At 44.2% G+C, this 20844-nt stretch overlaps 1 protein-coding gene across 3 annotated transcripts in view; it reads right to left on the bottom strand.

Annotated features, from left to right (window-relative positions):
• Nucleotides 1–20844, bottom strand: part of syde2 (synapse defective 1, Rho GTPase, homolog 2 (C. elegans)) — a 48152-nt gene that overhangs the window by 23215 nt on the left and 4093 nt on the right. For 2 of the 3 annotated variants that reach the window (XM_069153100.1, XM_069153098.1), the window contains exons 2-4: nucleotides 13786–14087; nucleotides 13229–13625; nucleotides 1346–2478 (exon numbers count right to left, since the gene is read on the bottom strand). In XM_069153100.1, the coding sequence (XP_069009201.1) occupies nucleotides 1346–2478; nucleotides 13229–13625; nucleotides 13786–14087 (1832 nt within the window). Of the gene's footprint in view, nucleotides 1–1345; nucleotides 2479–13228; nucleotides 13626–13785; nucleotides 14106–20844 lie in introns of all 3 variants that reach the window. The other variant, XM_069153099.1, reaches the window with a different exon arrangement.

The raw sequence follows: 20844 nt of genomic DNA on the forward strand, positions 1-20844 counted from the left end.
CTCCGTTCTCCGTCCGTCACCACCACAACCCTGAGTCTTTCTCCTGTGACTGAAAGAGCCGGCCGCCTCGGGACGGCTGTGACATCATGAAGTGTGCTACATCTCTTCTGTCTGTTCAGCGAAGGCCGGTCATTCGGCCTTATTACTGGCTGCAGGGGGAGCACTCATCTCACGACGTGCGGAGCTAAAAAAAAAAAAAAAAGGATGCTGTGGACGTGGGATTATTTCTCCAGCTATTCTTTCACCCTCGTACAAAAAAAATGCATTATATTATTGGATCCTCTTTTCAAATGAGTCCCTATCTGTTCTCAATTTACACAACAGGGGTGTTTATGGCTTTCATCCACGTGTACTGTCAAGACATGTGTCCTTAACGGTTCATAATCCAAGGACTGAATTTACAGTGAAATAAAACAGACAGAGCAAATCTTCACATTAAGTTCAAACCAAGGAAAACACATTTGAAAGAATGGATTTCTAATCTGTCTATTATTGATTAATCAATTAATCATTTCAGGTGTATACAGGTGCTCTGTTCCAAGGTGATATACTTCCCTTAGTACACTCAAACAAATAGTGCTCTTACATGTGAGGACTCTTACTTGTGTAGTGCAGGAACCGGGACAGGGTAGTGTCATTTCAAATTACACACTGCCATTCCGCATTGACCAGAAATGACCTCAGCATGTGAACCTTTAATTATTTTACCCAAAAATCAACGTGTTCTCCTGCCCTCTGTTTAACACACTCAATAAACACACTGATTCTTCTGTCCAGCAGCACTAGTGGAAAAAGAAACACTTCTTTGTGGTGTTCAGGAACAGCTGCAGCTTCCTCAGAAGCCTTAATTTGAAAATTATTTACGTCGAGGTGGCCCCGCCCCTTTCCTCTCCGTCGCCAAGATGGCGGCTGTTTAAGGTGGAAAGTGTCCAGAGTTTCCCAGTTCTTTTTTGGACCGTTTTGAGTGCATCATCCTGGTACTTGCAGTGAACTGCGTGTTTCTGTACTTGACAGTGTGAACGCACTGACGCACTCAAAACAGGGAGTGTTCGGAACACAGCGGGCGTGTTTGTACTGTATGTATGTTCAAAGATGTTATTTTGAGGTCCAGCCTCTGTACTTTGTGGAAAAAATGATAATCAATTCACTGAGAAGCGTGAACAGTTTGCTGATTTTCTGTTTTATATCACTGATCTAAAAATATTTTGGGAAAAAAAAGAAGAAGCAACTTTGACAGATCTGCTAAATAGATGAGACAGACTAATGTGTGACGGAATTCAAAGCTGCAGCAGCAGCACTATATTTCCTCAAAGGAAAACATGAACCGAGTCGCACTCGCACTCACCTGGCAGCCTCTCTTCTCGATCTCATTGATGCACTTGCTGATGAGCAGCGGCACCATCAGTCCCGTGTTCTCCCGCTCCACCACCCGCCACGCCTCCACGCCGAACACCTGCGGCTCCCTGTCTCTGTCCGGCCCGCCGTCCAGCGAGTTCTGCCACTGCTCCATCAGGCTCAGCTTGACGTAGATCAGCCCCCGCGGCTCCAGCTTCACCGCCAGCTGATGGGAGCGCGTCACCCGGAAGAGCGCCGGCAGCACCACCGTGCCGTGGCAGCAGACGCGGTTGCGTCTCGGCGTGGGCTCCCAGCTGAACACCACCAGCTTCAGGTGCTGCGCGTTCTCCAGCTCGATGTTGAAGGTGTGGTCCATGTCCAGGAAGGTGGTTCGACAGGTGAGGAGAGCGGTTCGCGCTTTATTAACCGAGTCCACCTGGATGGCACAGTAGACGTCTCGAGAGTCAATGCGCGCAGGTTTCAGGTCTTCGGCGCCGTAAAAATGCAGACTCATCAGTCCGGAGATGTACTGGCTGCACTTGGGCTGCTCCGTGAAGCTGTAATGACGGAAAGCGTCGATGTCCAGCTCCGTGCCGTTGAGCCTGGAGTTTCCACCTCCCCCCTCGGCCTCCTTGCCTTTCCCTCCCTTCCCCTCTGCAGAGACGTGTTTTCCAGATTTGGCCACCAGCTCTGGCGAGTCACCGTCACTGAGGTAGCCTCCTTTGCTGGCGGACTTTGAGCTGCCGTTGCTTTTCTTCTTGCTGAAGCTGTGCTGCGTGGACACGCTGCTGTCCAGGTGGTAGCGTGAGATGACGTTACGGCTTGCCTGCCCGCCCCCGGACGAAGCTAACCGAGGAGGACCTGAAGTCTGGGAGACAGCTTCGGACCCGTTGTTTCGGGGAGAATGGGCCCTCGGCTCTACGTGGCTGCTTCCGTTGTTGCTGCTGCTGCTGCTCTGGGTCCCCTTGACGCTGAGTTTCCGGCTAAGCTCCGGGAGCTTCTTCATCCTCATGGAGATCTTCCTGACGGTCCGCGGGGACTTGATCTTGTCCGGGAAGGACCAGTTGATGGAGCTGCTCTTCTTGGCCGGGTTTGGGCTGGCGGGAGGCGAGAAGCCGGCGGCATTGGGCACGTCGAGACTATCTGTAGAGGAAATAACAGGGCAAGAGAAAACCAGATTAAAAGAGGAGTCTGACGCATTTTCAATTTGATTTTCCTCCGGTTGACGGTCGGTGGAAACATTTAAACATTTTTCTTTCATAATTCTTTGGCCAGAACATTTTTTAGAAAGCAATTGTTTTTTGAATACTCGCAGGAACAAATGGGTACCAAGTTCTTAAACTCACTATAATCACCGGTTTCAATAGACAACCCTCCTTACTCCTTTGATTACAAGCAACTGCTCTGATGTCCAGTGAAGACAGACAGGAAGACGAAGATTAAAAAACCAAAGGCAAAGTGTGCGTGAGCCATAATTTACAGTCTCTCAGAGAAGCGCTACACCTCCGTGGCACATCACGGGTTGATTAGGTTTACATGCAACCCAGTAATCCAGAGACAGCGATACATTCAGCAGGCAACGCTTCATATAAACACTTCAGCACTATATAACATTACAGCCTTATATGTAAACTGAGACGGTTCAATTTAGAGTTTGAAAGAAACGGGCGGCTGAAATGGATCTGATATGAAAAACCTCTGGGCTTAAAGTGGAATTAACTCAATCCAACACAAAGGAAATTACAGTGGAATCTCATTAGCAGCAGCTCCAGCAAAAACAGTGGTTTATAAGCATGGAAACGTCTGTCTAGAAACACCAACTGCTTCAGGGCTGAGCTCGAGTTACTCGGTCATTATTCAGGCTGAAAGATATCCATTTGGAGTGGACCTCGTAGGCAGCTCTCGCCTAACTAGACGTCTACGTGAACATGAAATTTCAGCGCCTATGGTTCGATGCAGGAGCGGCAGCCATTGTTTAGTCTGCGGGACTGAAACTGCTGCTTTCATCATAAGGGGTTGTATCCATGCTGTTTTCAACAGGATGTAGAAACTGATTACCCTATATGTTAGAGCTTTTTGGGCCACTTTGGGGCAGAACGGCGACCCGACATTGACACGTCATCCCTTGATGAAGTTGTTAAGGCTAATCAGTGAGCCTATTTATTGGCATGCCTATTTGTTATAGACACCTGACGAATGTGAGTCCGATATTCACTCTCCTTTTAGCTCAGAGAAATACTTTGCTCTCGTGCTGCTTAATGCTCCACTGTGTTCACCAACTCGTCACTACGAGTCACTCAAACTAGCATTAGTCGCTCTGTCTGCTCTCTCGGGACAGGACACAATCAACTGCAGCTAACAGGAACTGCGGAGATGTTGTGATAATTTCCTGTGAATTTGTCACCAGACGCCGCTCCTTTCCGATACACGTAGTCATTTGATCCATTGTTTATATAAAACTCTGATTGCAGCAGCTTTAGGAGCCAGTTAACAAGTGCGTAAACTGTTTCCAATGTGTAAAGTCTGTGTGTTGTATCACTTTGCAAACAGGTCTGGACGTTTTCTCCTGTACACTCAATCCATTCGTATGTTCTGAATGTACGACAACAGATAACAATGTAACAACGCATGTCTCACGACGTCTCTGCCACTGAACACCATATCTGTAACACACACACATCTTTAAAGAGGTTTGAATACATTGTGGCCTGCATGCTACCCTCATCTTCCAGGTTTATAAAAAAAAAAAAAAAAAAAATCACCCGTCGGGAGAGAAGGACGAGTTGACACGGAGCCAGCCACGATTTAAGTGATTAAAGTGGAATTTGTCAAATTACAGCATCCTGCTACTTGCCCAAAGGGAAGGCTGTCCCAAACGGCTTTTTTTCTGCACTCAGCGCTCTTTTAACGAGATTTACAGCAATGCTCACTTGCGATTTCACACTACAGAGGGGAGAACCAGCTGCAGGGGTCCCAAGGAGGGAGAATTTACCTTCCGAAGGCCTTTTAATGAGCGTTAAACCAAACACTAAGTCGAGGAGCAGATGAGCTCTTCACGTGTTCAATACATTCACGACATGAGCTTCTATAGATTTTGGATTTATTGTTGTTTTGAATGGCTAATTACTTCCTATGACCGAACCTCTGAAACAAAACAGTGATTTTGTAAGAGGGTGAAAAAAATACAGCGAGAGATACAAAGAGGAGAGAGGGAGGGCGAGCCTGACCCTGCCAACATCACCAGCTCTATTTTCAGAGGGGACCTGCTGTGCTATTCTGGGGCGAGTGAAAAGAGGGAGGCAGAGGAGGCGCAACAGGATGGAGAGAAGGGTAAGATGGGGGGCAGGAGCAGGGCAGGGTGTAGCCGGCAGATGAGGGGACAAAGGCGCCCCTTGTCCAGGCGCTCAGAGGTCTGGATGGACGACTGGAAGGCTGGCAGGCCGGCTGGTGAATGTACAAATGAACACGGCTGTTCTCTCACATTCCTCATCAAACCATGTTTAGCCCCCTTTTAGCCCGGCTAAGTAGCCTTCCCTGTCACGGCTTCCTGCCAATAATCGACACAGAGGCGCTCTGACGAGGGCGAAAAATGGGCGGAGGGCGCTGGAGGTGCAAATTCACCAAACAACATCTGGGGAGGGGTCGAGTACACAGAGAGCTCTGGTCAGGGCTGAAACATGGTTTTAAAGAGCGAAATTCCTTCCACATGAAACACAGCTTTGAGTTATCCAATAATCTTAATTCACTGAGTATTTAATTACATGACTAATCAGAAGGAAATGTGGCTACAAGTGGATTAGAAAAAGTAATTCTGTACACATAACAGGATGTTGTCAGCGAATAACTTGTTCATTTAGAGCAACTATAAACCTGGTAATGAAGTGAAAACACTGCAGAGCCAGGCGGTAACATATTTGATCAACTCAGTGAATATCATGTTGATATGACAGTGTTGATCAAATTTATGATTGACGGCACATTATAATCAAAAATAAAAAGATGAATTGGACTTCCTTCTATGTGAGCATGCAAATATTTCTTTATGGCTAGATATTACTTTATAATTTACAACTTTGATGCCAGTAAAATGATATATATTATTAGATTTTATATTCTATATATCTGCTAAACTGCTAAATGAATCAGTGTTTAAAAAAAAGTCATATTTTCTTGACTTGCATTAGAAATATCTGAGAAATTGTAAGTAAACATGTAGAGCTGGGCAATATATTGATATTATATTGATATCATGATGTGAAAGTAGATATGGTCTTATATTTTTGGATATCGAGATATGACTACAGTCTTTTCCTGGTTTTAAAGACTGTATTACAGTAAAGCTTTCTAATTTTCTGTTCTAGTTGTTCCATGATTTACCATTATCCACTTAGTCATTATATCCACAATACTGATGATTATTTATCAAAAATCAAATTGATATTGTCGCAATATCCATATCAAGGTATTTAAGGTAAAATATTGCAATATTTGATTTTGTCCATATCACTCAAAACGCGTATTTTCAATACAGTGTACCTCTAACAATGCAGTAAAACTAAGAAAAGTAAAAAACACCAGCCAAGTTTTATGACTTCTATTAATGCTCATTTACCCGAGTAACAAACACCCTCGTGTTCAGAGCCTTCAGTGTTGAGAGTGAGACTAATGTCCATCAGCGTCCTGCTGTTGTCCCATTTATTTGACAAACAACACGATTCGGGGCAATGTCCACCGGCGCTGTGGGGCAGATCTGCCTCAGACAACGTTAATGACTGTTGCATTGTTAATGACTGTGGCTTCGCTCACGTGCACACACACACACACACACACACACACACACACACACACACACACACATGCGCACACACACACACACACACACACACACACACACACACACACACATGAAAGCTGTGTCCTCTGTAGCCTTTGGCCTTGTGGCAGCAGCCAGTGGAGTAACGTGACACTTCAATGGCTGAGGTTCAGGGGCGATGGTTTGACACCCAACCCTCCAGGGCCATGTTCTGGGGTCAAAGGGCAAAAGGTCTACATTCCTCTTGGTGACACCTGAGCCGGGTAACCACGCCTCCCCCCCCCCCCCCCCCCCCACACACACACACATTTAACAGGCACAAGCACTCACCATATTACTGTAACCCAAAGAGAGAGTGCATGTAAATTTGCCTTCATAAAGACAAACGCACACATGCCCTTCCTGACCCCGCTGCCCTCCTCAGGCACCCGGCGACCGACACCTCTTAACAAAGCCCAGGAATTTACGACGATGGCTTTTCACAGTGCTGGCACCAGACAGGTGCAGGACGAGGGTGTGTAGGGTGTGTAGGGTGTGTGTGTGTGTGTAGCGTGTGCATGTGAGGGACGAAATTACCATGATCAAATTTGCCTGATATCCTCTCGTATGCGCCAAACTGTCACTGTAGCCAAGATGAAAATAATACTCCGATAATTTGAAATGTCCTCCGATAAAACAAATATTAGGCGCCTGGTCTACAAGAATGTGAGACTGTGTGTGTGTGTGTGTGTGTGTGTGTGTGTGTGTGTGTGTGTGTGTGTGTGTGTGTGTGTGTGAGAGAGAATGGGGGAGGCAGACGCTGAGCCTTCTCTGATAAGGCTGGGAGGGAGACAATAATCTGCTGTTCCTGATCGCCCCTGTAAAACCGCTTGTGTTCACTAGAGTGCACGTGTGTGTGCCCGTACAAGCATGTCTGCCAAATGTGTGTGTTCAATGTAAAAACAGAAAGGACCTGGGCGTGCTGACAAACAAGGGGAGTGTAAATAAACGGCTGAATGGCATACTTGTCCTCTACAGTAGTTCCTTCAGCCGGTGACCGAGGCTCAGCTCTGAGCAGCTTCCTCTCCTCTTGGCTCTAAATCACTCGGCGTTGGAAGGCCTTTCAGGGGCTGCGGGAGTTCGGCCGTTTCATTACAATGGTTACAAAATCCCTGCTAATATATCCAAGCATGCAGTCCTTCTCGCTAGCACAACATGGCCCCCTGCCAAAGCACTCCTCATGTAGCCTCACTCGCCCACCGCCGCCGGCATCTCTGCTCTGCTGTAACTCAACCAACAGAGCGACTGCTGAGTCGAGTCTGCCTGCAGCCACAGCGGCTTCCCTGCACTCGTCACCGTCCGCATAACTACGAGATAACTGTTGACAAATCACTTTTTTTATCTGGCTGAAAATATGTCCAATGCAAAGATATGCTGGAGATGCTGGTGCCAACATTAAATTACTTCTTCACCGCGGTAAATTAATATCATTATGTCAACAGAATTTCTTTGCTATCTTCATCAAGAGTGAAGAATGTATTGTTGATGGCATGATATAAAACCACAGACTGTATATAAATATAAATATAGACGCCGTTTACGAGTCTGAAAGGTGAAGGCAATGCAGAAGTGCATTAAAGTGCAATACCACTGAGGGCCACAAGGGGCTGGCTCCGAAAAGTCGGAGGCTCTAATAGACTCCTATTCAAAAAGTGTCAATTTATATTATAAAATAAAAAGTCAATGAATTTTTTTCTGCAAGTCAATATGGTGTCATTTGTTAAATTCCCTCCTTGTGATCAATGTTCTGGTGGTCCTTCTGAAAATAATATAATAATTAATCAGATAATTATGCCTCAAAGAGAGGTATGTTTCGGGGCATGTCTGGTTTGATTGACATGCCTGGAGTGCAGTCAGGTTTCCGGTATAGGTGGGCAGGCTTAGTATCCTCAGGTTCTCAGATCAGATCTGCCCCTAACTCCTCCCCTGCTCGTCCAAATATGGTCACTTCAGGCTGTAGAGAACCGAGATGGTGATGGCCAAAATGTCAGACTAGAGGCTTCAAAACCGCACATCACCTACCAATGGGTGACATTACGATGAGCTGGCAATTGGTTAAGATAACAGTGCTTAAGCAACAATGAATCACAAATTAGTCCTCTTCCAACATCAACTTCAGTGAAAACAAGAAGTGGTGCTCCATCACCAGACAAATGTCACTTGTTAAAAGAGCGTGGCAGTAGTTATAACTTTACACTGATAACATGAGATGCGTCATGTGTGTGATTCAGCTCAACAAGTGACTGACTGATCGCTCACACCGAGCATTAGCAACGTCTGGAGGAAGAAAAGCCTTCAGAGTTTTTGTACAAATTGGGTAATGCAGAGACAAACAGCCCATTCAGTCTCAACCAGTTGCTGACGTGTGAGAAGAAGCACTGCAGATCCAACACCGGGTTAAAATTTGTTTCATAATCGCCAGTCGGACATTTTACGTAATACTGTCTGCGTGGAGTTGAAGTTTGAAGTGACCAGACGGGCAGAGACTTTACTGACGGCCTGAATTTGCTGGTTTCAACTCCTTAAATGTGACGATTTGCTGCTTATTACCATGTAAATTGTTTTTTTTGACTCTCGGTCGGACAAAACAAGCAGCAAGAAGACATCACCTCTTGAAACCTATGAGGGCCATTTTCTGCTATTTTGTCCCTTTTAATAAAAAAAAAAAAAACAGGTAAATCAACAATGAAAAGATTGTTGTAGAGAAATTACAATTCACTCATCAAAATAAGGTACAGAACCATTTTCTAGAGCTGCTCTGGTGGTAAAATGCAGAACAGACAAGTGAGGGAGACCAATGAGAAAACTATGTGACCTGCGCTTCACTTCATAACATCAAGCTGTCGAATCTGCTCTGGTTTTGAAGTGCTGCCCTCACAACGTTGCTCCTCCGAGTTGTTGACTTCCTCCAGACCCAACTGTGCAATCGACAGTCGAGATTAGGTTCCAGGTTTGAACTCGGAGACTTGAACTCTCTGTAACTTTAGGAGCCGGGGCCAATTCTCAAACGGCACAGCCAGTGTGGCCAAAACAACCCCCAGAAATAGCTCTGATCCCTTTCCGACCGCTGGCCAAGTCAGATTTCCCAAACAGGCGCTAAAGGGAACAAGAGATTGGGAACACTCCGAGCTCACCACCCCCAAAGTCCATCAATCATTATTCTCCATACAAATAGAGCATTCAGATGGACAAAAAGTCAGTGAATAGGCAGCACACGAGGAGTCTGAAGTGTATCCGGTGAGGGAAAAAGAACCAGCCAGCCGAACAGAGGAAAACTATAGTCGCAGAGTCATCTACATCTGCACTGCTTCATTAATTCAGCAGACGCTCTTATTCATGCTCAATCAACGAAAAGGCCTGTCAGATTTCTAGCCCTGCAGATAAAGTGGAGCCTGAATGGGCTCATTTTCAGGAATAATTAGAAACAGAAGACAGAAAAGATGGGAAAAACATAGTGCAGTGTGACACTGTGGCTGCACAAGACTTCGTCAAAGCCAACATCAAAGACCATTATTCCATACACCATTAGTGGCGAGGGTGCATTTAAAAAATGTGGTGAGGCATTCCATTAAGTGTATTTCTGAACACACATACAGTAGATGTGGGAAAGATACGGCACATTGTTGTGGCAACAATGATGTGGTGACTACCAACAAACACGCCTTTAGTTCGGTTGACATTTTTGTTTTGCTATTTTTTTTTTACAAACTTATTGCGAAGCACACAATTTTACCAATAGCTAGACCTGTTGTATGTTTGTGCATTAACGACCCACGATGTAAACATTGCTGGTCAATTCATTAATTGTATTTTGTGAATCTCAAGATGTTTGGAAGTGTGTTTCCAAGCCTTTCATGCAGCGATCTCTTTCTACTCACCAGAGAATGACCATTGAGTGTGCATTAGCTTTTGGCGTGTCAATCAAACCAGGCCCGCTCCCCAAGGTCTCTCTTTGACACCTAATATTTACTTACTTATGGAATTTTTTTTTTGAGAAGGATCACCAGAACACTGATCAGAAGGAGTGAATTTAGTAAATGACACCATAATGACTTGTAGAATTTTTTTTTTAATGAATTAGTATTTCAGGAGAGAAGTTGATGCTTTTTCTTAACTAACTAAGACATGATGGTCATATCAGTTTTGTCCTCTAACTCTCGGCACTAAAGCCACATGTGGAACAACTGCAGGAAATCAATGACTGTTAACAATCAAATGAGGAGGCTCTCTGTGGTTAACTCACTGAGTGTCCACACGCCATAAACTGGCAAATTAAGTCATATATTGACCAGTAATTTCGACTTTATGATGATTTCTATGCTATAACAGAGTAATGTCCTTATTTCACGTTTAAAGAACACACTCACCAACCCATTAAACAATATTATTGAGTTGAAATCAGGCAACACAAGTTTGGCGATATATCTGATCAGTCGAATGTGCAAAAAGTCTCAGAAATGTTGCTTTGGTAATTATCTGAGGCCCTGAACAGGTCTGGTTTGATCCTGTGGGACACCGAGGGCGTATTGAAGGCTCACAGCAGGCTGTTGTCCTTTTCACTGCAGCCCACCATCCCCCAACACTCCACTACCAGTTTAAAGCAGAGGAGTGCAGTGTCACTCTGCAGCCAATACAAACGGTGTTAACAGCAGCCCCAAAGCACGTAGTGATTTCTGGAGGTGGAAGGAAATGAAGACAAAAAAAAACCCGAAAGCGAGGCCAAGTGCCCGCTGCATCCACAACTCATAAACAACCAGTGATGAGCGCTTCCTCTTTAATGACACGCAGCCAGGCACGTTGGTCGTTTTTTGTTGCAGTGAAGTGTGGGATGGCGTCGCCAAACCCGCAGGAATCAGTTCCTAAGTCAACACGCAGCAGAGAGGGCGGCAGTTCCGGAGCAGCAGGGGAAAAAAATAACAACACTGCTGCTCTCTTGTCTCATTTTCACTGCAACAAGTAAACCGGCACCATCACAGGCCTGCGGCCGACTGCTCCCGTTAAACAGGACTTTATTACAGGCTGTAAACGAAGTATTCGGGTCTTTGAAATGGCAGCAAGTAGAGGGAAAATTAATCGCGTCAGAAATAGGTGAACAGCTCAGTGAACATTAAGAAAGCCTTTTCTGTTCACGGGAGCTGAGAACAGGACTTCTTCTCTGTTAAAACTGCTGAACAAGCCACTGCAGCTTCCAATTATGTCCACTCATTTGCTTAGCCAGCATGAAAGACCCTCATGATACCAGCAAAATTCATCTGTACTTCAAGAGAGGTCTGAAACCGCTCAAAAAGTCTCACCTAGAAATAGCCTAAAATTTAATTAGCTCTGTGCAGCACTGATTAGTGCCTTTCCTGGGCCGGCACACTGAGACTCATTCAGGACTGCTTTAATCCTAATCCTACAAGGAAAGTCTCTCATGACGGAGAGTTTTGCTGAGCCACACACGTGATGTCAGCGAGAGCTCGTAGTTTGAAGCCAGTCAATGAGGATCAAGGAGTTTATCAGCCGCCAATCAAACCCCGTGTCCTCATCGAGGGCAGATTTGTTTTAGGAGATAACGCAACACCTCAGATGGTTTCCACTGAATGGAAACGTATGCTGGAAACTGAGCAAATACTGATTATTGTTTTAAAAACATGGAAAATCTGCAGTATGAATCATTTTATAATTTAAAAGAACTCATGATTGTGGTTTAAACTCTTAAAATCCAGAGTATTTGTGAGGAAAGGTTATCGCTGAGTTCATTTCAAGCCTTTATACCTGCAGTAAAAACTGTTGCTGTGAACACTAAAGCCCAAGTATTGGATTTCAGCAAATCCAAACTATTCAGGCTGGCTTTGTGCTCATACATCTGAGAAAAGTGCTGTTGCGTGCCACAGAAAAGTGTTGTCAAAAGTTGTAATTATAGGCTCAGCTTGAGATGTGCCAATTGGTTCAAACTACCATGTTGCCACATCACAGAGAACAAAAAGTCGGAAGTTATAAAAAAACAGAGCAAGCTTATTAAGAGACAGGGAGCCGTGTGCTGGCTGTCATCATTATGTCGTCGCTGTAGACCGGAGTTGTCAACAACTTTCGCGCACACGAGTAAATAAAAAGCACTACAATTTATTTGTTTTAACTCTGCTTTAACACCACAGGTCACGAATTTGCCTTTTTGTGTCCACACACATCTTAAGTGCAGTTTTAATGAGCCAAACGCGAGAGGAGACATTTCTTCAATTTGGGAGAAAAACCATCAAGAAAGACCAATTTACAAAGTTCACAGGCCTCTGAGTGTGTTTGTGTGAGTGTGTGTTTGTGTGAGTGTGTGTGTTTGTGTGAGTGTGTTTGTGTGTATGAGCAGCAGTCACAAGTAAATGGATATTCTTTCCTCTCAGGAATGCCGGTTCTGAATTCCTCCTGGCTAATGTCTGAGTCAGTCTGAGTTTAACTAATGAGGGACACTGATATGGAGTGATATGATTAGACAGCCTCGGCTCCTGTCTGCTCCCATCAAAAAGACCCAAACGAGGAAAAACAGAGCTGGTTTGGCTGTTAATTACACACTATATATACTCTTCATCAGACCGATCTACTGCCCCTACTGTAAATCATCTATGTTGCTGTAGTCTGTCCTGGAAGAGTGATCCCTACTCTTTCATTTTTTTTTTTCCCTGTTGGAGGGTATTTCGGGGGCGTTTTAAGGATACAAGGTGTGCGGAGTCTGAAAAACTCCCAAGGCGAATTTGTCACACTGGGCTTGACTTGACTAGATTTCAAGAGCAGTTCTGGATTAACCGTTTTTAAAGCGCTATATACCTTAAACTATGCACTTAAAAGCTTGATTTATTTACGAGTTGAGCTACAGTGAGCCAGGAATAATTTGGAACTTAATTAATGTTCGAGGTGTGAACAACCGCAAACACCTGACTGCCTGAGACAAAACGGTTAGTGGCCCTTGAGCGTCGGCCCCATAAAACTGAATGCAAAGAGTGAATGAAGAAGTTGACAAAAAAGCAGGAAGGGAGGTGAGAATGAGGTGTGGGTGTCTTTCTTTCTCACCTGTTTGTCTGCTGGTGGAAAGCCCCCCCTCCTCCTGAGGTTTGCACGCAAGCATCTGTCTGTGCAGATGTAGTGCTTCTGTGGAATGTGCAGCATTCCCCTGACTCACATCTCCAGAACAGCCACCGAGGCTTTCCACGAGCACCTCGGGCCCGCCGCCACCGGACCCCTCCGGGGTCCTGCCGCCGCGACCCGCCTCCCCTCCCCTGCTGGGCCTCCTCTGGGGCTCGGCTCGAGGCGGGACCAGCAGACGAACGCAGGGTCGGCGAGAGATCTCCTGCTCGTCGTCCTCGGGGATCGGGTTGTACCAGATCTCTCCTTCGTCGTCTGCGTCGTTCTCCTCGGCTGGGTCCACGGTTCGAGGGTGAGGGGACACTTTCTCCTGACCGACGACGATCTGAAACAAGGCGAACGCAGTTTCCCGTTAGACTTTGTTGGAAAAAGACAAAACAAAAGTTGATCTACGGGAAGTTAAACACCACAGAAAGCTAACAAGCAAATCCCCCAAAATGTCAGACTGTTCCTTTAAATCTCGTCCTCGTAGACTCGAGGCTAACCTGAGGCAGCTGCAGGCGGGCCGGCCGTGGCGGCGCCCCCCCTGACGGCCTCAGGTGGTCTGGGGAGGGACTGGGAGGAGGAGGTGGCTGATGGGAGCCCTGGTTGACCTCCTCCTCATTTCCCAGCATGCCCTGCAGCTCGTCCTTGGCGCAGTGATTCTTGGCGAGGGAGCTCTGCTGCAGCCAGTTGCGCTTCTTGGAGACGGTGATGGTGGTGAGCTGCGGCCTCCACGACGACGGCTCGTTTGTCCTGCCGGCCTCTCGGCCGTTAACGCACGGGGTTTGGACATTCTCAATGATAGCTGAGGGAGAGAGACCACCTGTGAGAGTTACAACTTCACGTCAGGAGACGATAAAGAAATCATTTGGATCATCATCATTTAAGTAATTATTGAATTAAGATGAATCAGAGAAAGTGATGTTTAATCTCAGACTCTTCATGTCATGTCAAGTTGAAGAAACCATCTGTATCAAGAAACCACAAGTGGAAATGCGGAAACCTGAATAATGCAATTAGCTTTTATAGTATTTCCCTCTTTCATCTCTTTACTCTCTCGTGTGTCTTTTAAAATCGCACAAAAAAGCTGCGTCTCTCCTTTGTCTCATCTGATTGAGATGTTTTATGACTTTTAGATGGAGCATTGTCGTGCAGTTTTTAACGATCAAAGTCAAACTTTCAATCACGCCGCAACAATCCCCTGCAGCACCTCCTCTCTTCATTTCGCATCAGCTCCACGAATACTTGGGCTCTGAATTCAAAAGGGAGATAGGATTTAACTTGCATATCTTCCATCACAGCAACTTGGGGAAAGAAAAGAGCAAGAAACCACTGGCGTTACAGCTGTGAAAATATAGCGGGTAGGGGGAGTGTGTGTGTGTGTGTGTGTGTGTGTGTGTGTGTGTGTGTGTGTGCGGCCGATGATAAGTGCAGCCAGTGGCGATATGTGCACAGAGAAAAAGACCAAATAATGGAGATGGTGACGTGGTCCCCATAATGTCCCAAATATAAAAAGGAACAAAAGAGCTCCTGCACGGCTTTAAGCGTGTCAGAGCTTTATAATCAGATCGTCTGAGATTCTCTTCCTAGAAATCAAAAAGCCACTTTGCCTGCAAATCAAATGGCGTGTTTTTATTTTTGCGAGGTTTGATAGCAGATGCAGCCAGAGAAAAACAACCTGTGTGTGTGTGTGTGTGTGTGTGTGTGTGTGTGTGTGTGTGTGTGTGTGTGTGTGTGTGTGTGTGTGTGTGTGTGTGTGTGTGTGTGTGACAGGGAGAGCGCGGTGCTGAGGGCAGGGTCTTGCTGTAACTTGTACAGCAGGCTCGTGTAAAAGACTGTTTTGATCCTTGACAGCTCCGAGGCGAACCCCTTCCACATGCTTTAATGACAACTTCTCGAGGAAATATATTTTTCACGCATGGCAACCTATCCAGCAAATTACAGACCCGGGAATATTTTCCCTTCACAAAATCGACATTTAACACACGACCTCCCGTATGTGCACGTGCAACTGTAATTCCAAAATGTGAATGTGTCCGAATACGTTTTTTCTTGTGTTATTAATCCTGAATTAGTCAAAGAGAAAGAAAAGCGAAGTACATAAAAAGAATCACATGATTTCAGATTACATAACTTCTACTCAGTAGACTGGGACTAAGGTGTTTTTGTGCTTGGTTGCTTTTATTGACAAAAGCCTGAAAGTGGCACAAAGAGAGTCGGAGGGCTCCGGTGGGATTTTTCTTTTCCCTGGAAGTCCAGCAGCCTCTCTACGCAGCGTCTCCCGGCTTTCCTGTGATCTGCTACTTTATAGAGCAACCGCTGTCCTATAAACATCAACTTTGTAGTTCTTCTCACCACAATACAAGTCTTGGAACTTTTTTTTTTTTTTTTTTCCGCTGCAACTGTGATACAAAGTGGAATGACATTGGTTTTTATTAGTGATGCATTCCAGTTGATCGTATAAGATGCTTATGAGGATATGAAGCAGCTTTCAGTGGCGATAAAAAGTCCGCCGACTCTCAACAGTGGAAAAAAACAACAGCCTGAAAAAGGCAGCCAATCACAGCCTCTCTGTCATCAGTTTCATTTCAGTCAGAACCACAGGGCTGACAGGACGTAAAGCACATTTTAAGGTATTTATTCTTTTCTGCTCTGTTTAATTTACAGAGGGTTTCCAGACAGAATCATGTTTGTACGACCTGCAGCAGCAGTGTGTTTGCGTTAGCCTGGATTAGGGTAGTTCGAGGGGCCTGGAGCTCAGTCGAGAAAGGGGAAACGTACATTATGTTTCTGGTGGTTTTTGCAGAGTCCCATGAGTTAATGTGTAGGCCCGAGCTGGCAGGCTGTACTAATCTGCTACGGTTTGTTTTCAGCTGTTGTGGACCGGCAGTTCCTTGTAACCCTCTCCACTCACCTCTTGTCTACAAAATGGCCTTTTCACTTATATTTGAAATCTTATGAGCGGAAACCTGGAGAACAGCAAAAGAAGCCTACAAAAAGGCCACTTTATAAAACGTTCAGCACTTCAGGCTCTTTAGTGTTTAGGGTGTAACACTGAGCAAACAAACGGTAACTTCGCACAAACTAACAACGGAGCATTAGGGCCACATTAAGACAAAAAAAATTAAGAGTAGGATGGTTTTTTTTCCATTGAGCAGTTTACAAATAAAGTCCAAATGTTGAGAATAAAGTTTAAATTTCAGTATTAGCACGTTTTGATATTATTCTCGACATTTCACTTAATAAGACCCGAATACTCCATCGTACGAACTAAAACAGGTCAACCTAATGGTACTTTTTACGCTGAAATCAAATCTCTTTTGAGAATTTTTCTATGAGAAAACATGTCTATATTAATTAGTCATGAATAAAGCTGCTGTTTTACCTTAAATATGTACCCACGTACTTCTAAAATACTGCAACAGTTTGCCAACACAGAGGGGCTCCTCTTTCTTTAGACCCACTTTTCCATGTTCATGTGAGTATACGGGGGGAAAAAACTATGGAAGATAGAGAAATTCTGAAAACATATTTGGATTTAATGTGGAAAAATCCATAAAAAAAAAAAAAAAAAAAAAGAGGAAAAAAAAGTTTTATTTGGCATGGGGTAAGCAAGAAATGACAGGCTGGATTTAAAGTTGCTTAGAAATGAAGCTAAACATCTAACAGATAAAAAAAAAAAAAAAAAATGTTTTGGTTCTTAAAAGATTTACTGAGAAAGAGTGAGAAATAAAAAAGAAAGTTGTGGGGGAAAAGGCAGGGAAAGATTCTTCAAAGGTTTAAACAAGCAAGATATCATGTTTTGGGAGAGAGAGAGGGGGAGACGATTATTAAGACCAAGACCGATCCAAAAACTGCAGCCCCCTCTCCCCCCCACCACCACCACCACCACCACCACCAACGCTCGACCTAGGTAAGACTACAGAGAGGTGGGACGGTTGTGCATGGAGCTGTTGTCAGCATGCCATCTTCTTTAAGGGGTCTTTCATAACTGGAAGAGGAAGCGTGTTCTGACACGAGCAGCATTCCAGACCACAGCTCCAGATTTACAGCCGAGCTGCCGTCTCCTTCCACGGTCACGCTCCTTCACAGCAGAAACACCGTCACAAACAACCAGCGGGCCACCGACTGACCCCAAAAACGGAGATTATTTTCTTTTAAATCAGTTTTAACTGCTGTCGAATATCAAGCCATTTTAACACTCGCCTCCTCCTCCCAGCGTGTCAGTATGTTACCGTCTGATTCTAGCTGACAGATTTTATACGTTCAGCCTGATGAAAAACAGACGATGGAGTTTCTGGATCTACTTTTCATTAAAAAAAAAAAAAAATTATCTTTCAACAAAGATTTATAGATACACTAAAGGAGCAAACTAAAAAAGACCTTTTCTTAAAGAGAAAAGAATGCAAAAGTTTGTAGCTTGTTTTACGTCCTCGACAAAAATGTGGACATTTGTGGGTGGTGTATAATTTATCTAAAGTGTTTGTAGAGCTAAAACGACCAGTTGGACATCAGAAAATAAATTGGCAACTCTGTTGATTAATTGTTTTTCTGTGTAAAAATGTAAAATATGACCAAATTCCACCTCGTCAGTGTTGAAGTTTTGCTGTTTTTCTTTGTCTTATGTGACAGCGACTTCAACATTTGTAAGTTTTTAGGTGCAACAAGCAATGTAAAGACCTCACCTTTGGCTTTAGGACATTTTTGAATTATTTTTCACGATGATCTGATATTCTTCTGCAGAATGTGACAATCAAAAAAATGTCATTGATACCAACTCATACGTTGTCACATGAGTCAAGACAAACCTTTCCAGTAAGCAAAAGAAAGAAAAGGTGGTGTGGAAAATAATGTGTTCAGTGCACGTAAACCCTGACCTGATGATAACAGATGGCCAGAGCCAAAGGACAAGGGTGCACGTCTGTGTGAGAGTATGAGGAGAGAAAGACGGAGGGAGAGATGGTGTGCGGATGGGGAGGAGCGTTATGGGTTTGTCTGAGGTGCTACCAGGAATGCAAACGTATAAAGAAAAAAGAAAAGAAGCTTATTTCCTGGATGTGCTGGTATGGACCTGTGCCATGTGAGCCTGACAGTATACCCAATTATATTCATGTCTAAATCTTCTGAGTGGCTGAATCTTTTTCTCCTCTAAGACAAAGCACTTGATCCACTTTCCCAGAGGCTTTTCTTTTATTTCCTGAATTCCTTTTTCTTTATCGAGGCTCCTCTTTTCATAAGTGCAAAACACACACCAGCTAGCTTTCTCCTCCGTACAGACAAAACTTTGTTGTGTATACAGACTTTCAGAGCCCCCTTCAGAGGGGAATCTTTTGCTGTGTGCCATACATTCCTGTTGACACTCATTCATATGCTAATGAGGATTCTCAATGTAGATTTTTCTTTTTACGCCAGGGCAGAGCGGAGATCGTCCAGGGTTGCATCACATGTCAACACTTGCATCCCGCTGAGGCGCCCTGGCAAGCGCTAATAATACTAACACCACTTCCTCCTCAATATGTTGGCTTGAAACCCAAATTCCTTTCTATGTTGTTGCAGCTCTTTCAGTGACTCTCTTGTCCTGTCTGTTTGAAACAACTGATAAAAAATGCTTCAGGGCAATGTCCGTACGGTCTAAAAAAAGGCACACGGACGCACAGTGTGACCCAATTAGGTCCAAAAACACTGGCAAAAGTAAGTCAAGTCACTGAAAGTCATTTAAAAGGCCTTTCAGCAAATCTCTGCAGCCCTAAACTGCCACCTAATACATACAAACTATGAGATACAATACTAAGACACAAGTGTTTGCCTCACTCTTTGCAGACACCAACATGTGACTCATACATCTCATAAACCATCCCGGTATGAACCCTGATGCCTAAAATTTCTTCTTCATCACCTGATCTGTCTTTACAGCTACCATCCTCCATAAATCTGTCCAAGTACAGACACACCAGACAAGACAAATCAATGTTGTGTGTTTATGCGAAGAAAAAAAAAACAATAACTCAGCAGCTCAGTTAACAAGGTTTCTGGCACTATGCAGAAACCAAACGCCACCTCGTTCTGACACGACTTGACAGCAGTCGAGGGGGATTACATTACACCTGCACCCGCGTCTCGGCTTTGAAACCATCGAGCGAGCAGGACTTACGGTAATCAAAAATGTTGAGCAATACTGCATCGTAAACTTAACCCACACCACGTCCGACTTCAAGTTTGATCGGTGATTTTTAAAAGGAATAGTTTCGAACTCTCATGTTTGTATGCTAAACTGATTCAAACATAACACATTTTTGGTTTAAGCTTTCCACAGATTTAATCTTTTGACAGAGTTAGAGAAGTCATTATCATCTCTTCTCAGTCTTTATGCTAAGCTAAGCTAACTAGCTGCAAGCTGTAGTTTTATATTTAACAGGAAATATGAGAGGGTATTTATCGATCTTCTGACCACAAATAGGGCTGAGCGATAAATTGATATTATATCAATATTGTGACGAGACCAGATGTCATCTTGGATTTCGGATATAATATTGTGATGTGTAGATGTTGTTTCCTGGTATTAATGGCTGCGTACAATGAACGAATATAATTTTCGGAACTTACCAGACTGTTGTAGCTGTTCTACTTTTTGGCTTTACCCGCTCAGTCATTATATCTACATTACTGCTGATTACTTATCAAAACTCTCACAGGGAAGGAGGTGTTTGGTCAAACAATACTGATTTTGTTCATGTCGCCCAGCCCTACTACAAAGTCTGAGTATTTCCCAAAATGTCAGTCTTTAAGCTGGCACGCAGACTGAGTATCATTGTCCTCTTCGTTTGAACCAGAAGACCAAAAAGCACTCAAGATTTAAAACAACAAAATGAAAGTGACATCTGCCTCGCAGCAGCGGATCTCCTCTATTTGTGGTGTCTATGGCTCGGTATCAACATCAGGTTTGACTAACACACCACTCCTGAGTTCAACTCTGGCCAAAACATGATGCCTGGATCCTCATGCCTGCCGGCACGCCCGCTTCTCCGCCACAACAAAACACAACAAAACCATAAATCCTCCAGCTGCAAATACAAACATGCATGTACCCATTAAGGGAGTGTGTGTGTGTGTGTGTCATTCCTCGTTTTTATATGTGTGGGTGGAAGATGTTGTGCACATGGAAGTGCACATAGATGTGCATGTGCATAATATCTTCCACCCACACATATAAAAACGAGGAATGACACACACACACTCCCTTAATCACTTAATCTTTTTACACACAGTAATTAAAGGACAAGCCAGGGCAGAAAAAAATTAGTTTCGATCTAATTAAGGCAATAATTCATGGTGAGGTTTAATTTCCAAAGATCTCAGGGGAGGGACAGGTCTACTTTTAGAAAATCAAAAATATATAAATATTTGAATAAATTAAGAGCCATGACCCATGAAATTAATTAAGAGATTTAAACCATGACAAGCAAATCACAGGAGCTTTTAAAGAGCTTTGGTATTTCTTTTTTCTTTTTTTCTTAAATGGCTCTTTGTAAGGTGTTGAGAGGCCCACAGGAGCAAGATAAGCC

Source organism: Embiotoca jacksoni, unplaced genomic scaffold (genome assembly GCF_022577435.1).
Source record: "Embiotoca jacksoni isolate LCO1_2020_lvr unplaced genomic scaffold, fEmbJac1.0.p SCAF_19, whole genome shotgun sequence".
Classification (NCBI taxonomy): domain Eukaryota; kingdom Metazoa; phylum Chordata; class Actinopteri; family Embiotocidae; genus Embiotoca; species Embiotoca jacksoni.